General features: G+C 43.5%; 1 protein-coding gene across 2 annotated transcripts in view; it reads left to right on the top strand.

The window, feature by feature from the left end:
* LOC135101952 (angiotensin-converting enzyme-like) overlaps positions 1-6,000 on the top strand; it is a 34,772-nt gene that overhangs the window by 26,395 nt on the left and 2,377 nt on the right. For both annotated transcript variants that reach the window (XM_064006401.1, XM_064006402.1), the window contains exons 4-11: positions 424-595; positions 1,326-1,469; positions 1,837-2,028; positions 3,225-3,492; positions 3,851-3,958; positions 4,993-5,185; positions 5,407-5,573; positions 5,869-5,991. In XM_064006401.1, the coding sequence (XP_063862471.1) occupies positions 424-595; positions 1,326-1,469; positions 1,837-2,028; positions 3,225-3,492; positions 3,851-3,958; positions 4,993-5,185; positions 5,407-5,573; positions 5,869-5,991 (1,367 nt within the window). The remainder of the gene's footprint in view (positions 1-423; positions 596-1,325; positions 1,470-1,836; positions 2,029-3,224; positions 3,493-3,850; positions 3,959-4,992; positions 5,186-5,406; positions 5,574-5,868; positions 5,992-6,000) is intronic.

The following is a 6,000-nucleotide window of genomic DNA, read 5'->3' as shown; positions in this document are numbered from 1 at the left end:
TCATGAGATCCTAAGTATGTAACCAAACATCACTGGAGCTGAACTGGCCTCCGTGTTGGACTCTCTTCCCTAACTTTTTTTTTTTTTTATGGGGAAGGAGCAACAAGATAACAGGCTTTTTTCTCTCTCTTATTTTTGGTGTCCATGACTGGCTACCCTCAAATATAAAAAAGGACAATAATAATAATAATTGATAATAATAATAATAATAATAATAATAATAATGATAATGATGATGATGATGATGATGATGATGATGATGATGATAACAATAACAATAATAATAATAGTTTCCAAGCAGCATGTGACAATTCCCTAGTAATAAAAAAAATAATAGTAACAAAATAAATAAATAAAACAATAAACAGAAATAAAACAACATCAACAACAACAACATTAAACTCCCTTCCCCATGCGGCACAGCTGACGGAGCTCCTGCAGAGTATGAAGACAACCTACTCCACGGCCAAGATCTGCCGGTACGACTCCAGGCTGCGCAGACTCCCCAGCGGAGACTACGACTACTTGAGCGACTTCGATGCCATGGACAGTGACAACGAGATCCCCTGCATCCCCTCCCTCAACCTGGAGCCCCGTGAGAGAGAGAGAGAGAGAGAGAGAGAGAGAGAGAGAGAGAGAGAGAGAGAGAGAGAGAGAGAGAGAGAGAGAGAGAGAGAGAGAGAGAGAGAGAGAGAGAGAGAGAGTGTGTGTGTGTGTGTGTGTGTGTGTGTGTGTGTGTGTGTGTGTGTGTGTGTGTGTACGTGCTTAGCCTTAAACTAACATCATTTACCACAAACATGAGTGAACGGATAAACACTTACATATTTCAAACATTTATTCTTCTTTTTTGCCATCATCACATCCAGAAATCAGTATTGATATAAATGCTGCCTTTTCTTCTGCACCTTTGCCACAGTCACCCGGAAAACCTCAAAGAAATCAACAGGGACGTGTGAGATACACTAATAAAGAAAAACCTGTCTTAAATAATATCATGGAAGAGGCAACAATGACATGATTCAATAGACAAAAAAGAAAAAGAAAAACTCATTCTTTCTTTCCTTTTCGCCGTCAATTAACATCATGAAATATGTAAGAAAGAGATCAATTTGCAAAGGAAACCTCCTCAATTTCTTTCTTCTTCTTCTTCTTCTTCTTCTTCTTCTTCTTCTACTACTACTACTTCTCCTCCTCCTCCTCCTCCTCCTCCTCCTCCTACTCTTCTTCCTCCTCTTTTCGTTTCCGCAGTTAACATCACAGAACACGTAATAATAAGATTAAATACTAAAGAAAAATACCTACATGTCTTCTTGCCTCGCCCCCAGAGCTGAGCAACATCATGTCCACCTCGCGGGACCCCTCTGAACTGCGCTACGTGTGGCGGGCGTGGCGGGAGGTCGCCGGGAAGCCCCTCCGTCAGCAGTACCTCCGCTTCGTCGACCTAGCGAACGAGGCAGCCAGACTGAACGGTGTGTGTGTGTGTGTGTGTGTCAATCCCGCCATTTTTTTTTTTTTTTATTGTTCAGTTTCTTCAATTCTTTTATTCTCCACTCACCCACTCCTCTTCCATAGTCTACAATAATTCTTCTATCTCTATTTTTTCCCCTTCCGTTGTTTGACCTTTCCCAATCTTGCGATCTCCTCTAACCTCTAAATATATTCATCCCTCTATCCCCGAAATTTTCCATCTCTCCAAACACTCTGTCTCTCCAAACCCTCCATCCCTCTAACCCTCCGTCCTTCCCTCTCCATCCTTCTATAGTTCCCATCTCCACAAAACATCCAATATTTCCCTCCTCCATTCCTCCAAAATCCTCAAACTGTTCATTTCTTCAGGTTTCAGCGACGCCGGGGAGTACTGGAGGAGTGAGTACGAGGTTGACAACTTCGAGGAGCAGCTGGAGGTGTTGTGGGAGAAGCTGCGGCCCCTGTACCAGCAGCTGCACGCCTATGTCAGGGCGAAGCTGGTGGATAACTACGGAGAGACAGTGGTGCCTAGAAACGGTCCCATTCCGGCGCATCTACTCGGTTCGTTTTTGCTTGTTTGTTTGTTTGTTTGTTTGTTTTGTTCGTTTGTTTGTTTCGGTGTGTGTGTGTGTGTGTGTGTGTGTGGGTGTGTGTGGGTGGGTGGGTGAGTGGGTGGGTGAGTTGGATAGCTCTTTTTTTCTTCATTTTACTTCCTTAATTTCAGACTATAACACAGTGACGTAGCGTTCGTTCGTAACGCTGGTGGGTATCATTTGACCCTGTTGCTCCGCCATAACTCAACCTCTTTATTAACACAGCATATTCGTGAAGTATATGCTGTTCCCTTACTTCACAAACACGCTTTCACTCTCATTACCTAACAACGAATCTTTGCATTACAATTGTACTTTTATTATCTATTCTTACTTCCGTATTTACATTCTACTACCATTCTTTCCATCCTACGCGACCTTACCCACCTCCACCTTCCGCGTGTCTGCATCGCTTCCTATCCTTCACTAACTTCCTCCTTCACTTCCTTGCTCCTCGCAGTGTCGTAATTATGGTTATGTTACACCGCCAGGGTTCAGTTAATCAAATCAATCCTTCCCCTTCCTCCATTACTACACTTCGTCATTTCATCAGAAAATAAACTCTCAAATCCTATTCTCTATAATAGGGATTTGTTATTGACAGCAATAGCGATTATTTCTTATTATAATTTCTTTCACTTTCTCTATTCTATCCTTTATTTTTCTTGTTTTTTTTTCCCTTTGTTATTATTTTATCATAATAGTGATTTCTTCCTTCGATATGCTCTAAAAGTTTCTCGCAGAAAGCAAGCTCCGTGTAAACACAAGTCTCTGCACGTGTTATTTTCATGCACACTCCACCCAGTAATCTTAGCAGTCACTCCTCACTATATTTTGTTTATTCCTTTCAACACTTCTTCCTTTGTGTGATATAATGGGTTCCAGCTTGAAGAAGTTAGATTTAAAAAAGAGATAGGAAGGTATTGTTCTTAAGTAAAGTGGTAAATTAATGGAATAGACTCAGGTTGTTAGTGCTGCGTCATAAGAGAGCTTTAATAGAAAATTAGACAAATCTATAGATGAGGATGATTTGCAGGTATGTTTCAGACAGGGGCTGCCAAATGTAAGTCTGACGGCTTCTTGAAGTTTCCCTTATTTTCTTATATTTTTATGTTCTAATTCCCTAAACTCATTAATGTTCATGTCTCGCCCATTCCCCTTCAGGCAACATGTGGGCGCAGACTTGGACCAACGTGATGAACCTAACCATACCATTCCGGGGCCGCACAACTGTGGATGTCACCAACGCTATGCGGCGCCAAGGCTACACCCCGCTCGCCATGTTCCGCCTGGCCGAGGAATTCTTCACCTCGCTGGGACTCGAACCCATGCCCATCTCCTTCTGGCAAAACTCACTCTTCCAGAAGCCAACGGACAGGGAGGTGGTATGTCATGCCTCCGCGTGGGACTTTTGTAATGGTTTTGATTACAGGTAAGCTAAGGTGTGTGTGTGTGTGTGTGTGTGTGTGTGTGTGTGTGTGTGCGCGCGTCTCTCTCTCTCTCTCTCTCTCTCTCTCTCTCTCTCTCTCTCTCTCTTTCTCTCTCTCTCTCTCTCTCTCTCAGTATAATCACGATAGTTTTGATAGTTTATTGACACGAAGTACTGTACATCATTAAAAACAAATACTAATAATAAAAAAAAGGATAAACATGTCATAATGCAGCTAATCACTTTCCTTTATACAAAAAAAAAATAAAATAATAACACCGAGGTGAACGAAAAAAAAAAAAAAATGGAAACTCCCAAAACCCACGAGTCACGTTAAAATGTTGATGAAATACACCTCCAGAATCAAGCAGTGCACGGAGGTGTCGACGGAGTACCTGTTCACCACACACCACGAGATGGGCCACATCCAGTACGACCTCCAGTACCGCAACCAGCCCTTCATCTTCAGGTGGGTCGACTCATTTAGCACGTATTCTGAAACGCTTCGCTCTCTCACCACGACTATTTTTAAAGGGCACAGAGATGATACACCGGGTTCCCAAGTGTGTTTCTCGTGTTAATAATGAAGAGATCTTATAAATATGTCATTGGAACTATAAAAAACACACTTATAATTTCATATAACTTCAACTAGAACCTTTTATTAATGTAATGGAGGTGCGGAGCAGAAGTGTTTCAGAATATGGTTCATGCTCGAGGTTCGAATCAAAGAGAACAGAGCATAACAGTCGGATGGATGATCTTCCACCTTCTTCCTCCCACCTTCTCTCACTCTTCCCTATTCTCTCCTACTCTTCTCCTTTTCGTTTCCTTCTTCTACTATTCGTTCTCATTTTGATTGTCACGTTTTCTTTTATCTTTTAACACACATCCCTCACTTCCTGTTCCTTTTCTCCCTCTAATATTCGTCCTCTTACCACTTCCTCTTTTCTCTCTCTCTCTCTCTCTCTCTCTCTCTCTCTCTCTCTCTCTCTCTCTCTCTCTCTCTCTCTCTCTCTCTCTCTCTCTTATTCTTCACTTTCGTTTTATTTTCACATTTTCCTTTAGTTTCTCTCTCTCACTGTCCTCTTTCTATTCCATTTCGCTTCTTTCTCTCAGTCTTCGTTCTCCTTCTCCACGTCTTTCTTTATTTTCTACAGTATTAGTCTATGTATTGTTCATATATTTTCTTCGTCAACATTCACGTTTTCCTTTAGCTTCTTTCTCAGTCCTTTTTATATTCTCTTTCGCTTCCTTCTCCCGCTGCTCGTTCTGCTCCTCCGCGCCTCTCTAACTTTTTTTGCAATATGCCTTGATCTATTTTGATATCTTTCCCTTCGTCAACATTCACGTTTTCCTTTACCGTTTTTCTCATAGCCCCATTTTTATTCTCTTTAGCTTTCTTCTCCCACTCCTTGTTGTTTCTCCACGTCTTCTTTTATCTTTTTCTCCAATATCTTCCTCTTCGTCAACATTTAACTAACCCTTTGTCGCCCCTAACAGAGACGGCGCCAACCCAGGATTTCACGAGGCAGTCGGGGACGTGATGGCGCTGTCCGCATCCACGCCACGCCACCTACAGGCAATCGGTCTTCTTGACAACGTGGATGAGTCCTTCGAGACTGATATTAACTTCCTATACGCCATGGCCCTCGACAAAATCGCATTCCTGCCCTTCGGATACCTGATGGATAAGGTGCGTGGCGTTATAACATTGAGTAGATAACGGTTTCCACTTGGCTGATTAACCTTCCCTGCGAGTCATTACACTCTCTCTCCCCCCTCATGATTACCAGGTACAGTTAGGGCAAGCAAAATACCTTGAATTACTATAATATACTTGTTACTGTCCTCGTTTAAGTATTACTCGCGCCTGACTAACAAGACCGCGCGGTGCCTGCTTCCATCCTCCCACAGTGGCGATGGGAGGTGTTCAGGGGAGACACCACCTCCTCCAACCTCAACACTCGCTGGTGGGACATGCGGCTCTCCATCCAGGGAGTCTCGCCCCCCGTGCCCAGGAGTGAGGAGGACTTCGACCCGGGCGCAAAGTTCCACGTGCCCGCTAATGTGCCTTACGTCAGGTGAGCCGCACACCTGCCCTGCACCACCTCTGTGTCCTTCACCGGTTGACTTGGTGGCAAGAAAAGTGTTATCAGACTCAGAGTAACAAGGCCTCGACGTTCTCTCTCTCTCTCTCTCTCTCTCTCTCTCTCTCTCTCTCTCTCTCTCTCTCTCTCTCTCTCTCTCTCTCTTTTTATCCACTGAATTGGTTTATCGTGTTTCCATCATCATAAAACTGATAAATAAAACTTATTCATTTTTTGCTTTCAACGTCCAACGCACAGCTTCCCACTCGTCTCTCGGTTCTTCCGCCAGGTACTTCGTGAGTTTCATCATTCAGTTCCAATTCCATTCCGAACTGTGCAAGGCTGCGGGCCACCAGGGGCCGCTCCACCGGTGTGACATCTACCGCTCTCAGACGGCCGGCAAGTTGCTCAGGTGAGGAAG

This window comes from Scylla paramamosain, chromosome 7, assembly GCF_035594125.1.
Source record: "Scylla paramamosain isolate STU-SP2022 chromosome 7, ASM3559412v1, whole genome shotgun sequence".
In the NCBI taxonomy this organism is placed as follows: Eukaryota; Metazoa; Arthropoda; class Malacostraca; order Decapoda; family Portunidae; genus Scylla; species Scylla paramamosain.
The sequence above is the reverse complement of the archived record's forward strand: the minus strand, read 5'-3'. Positions and strand labels throughout refer to the sequence as shown.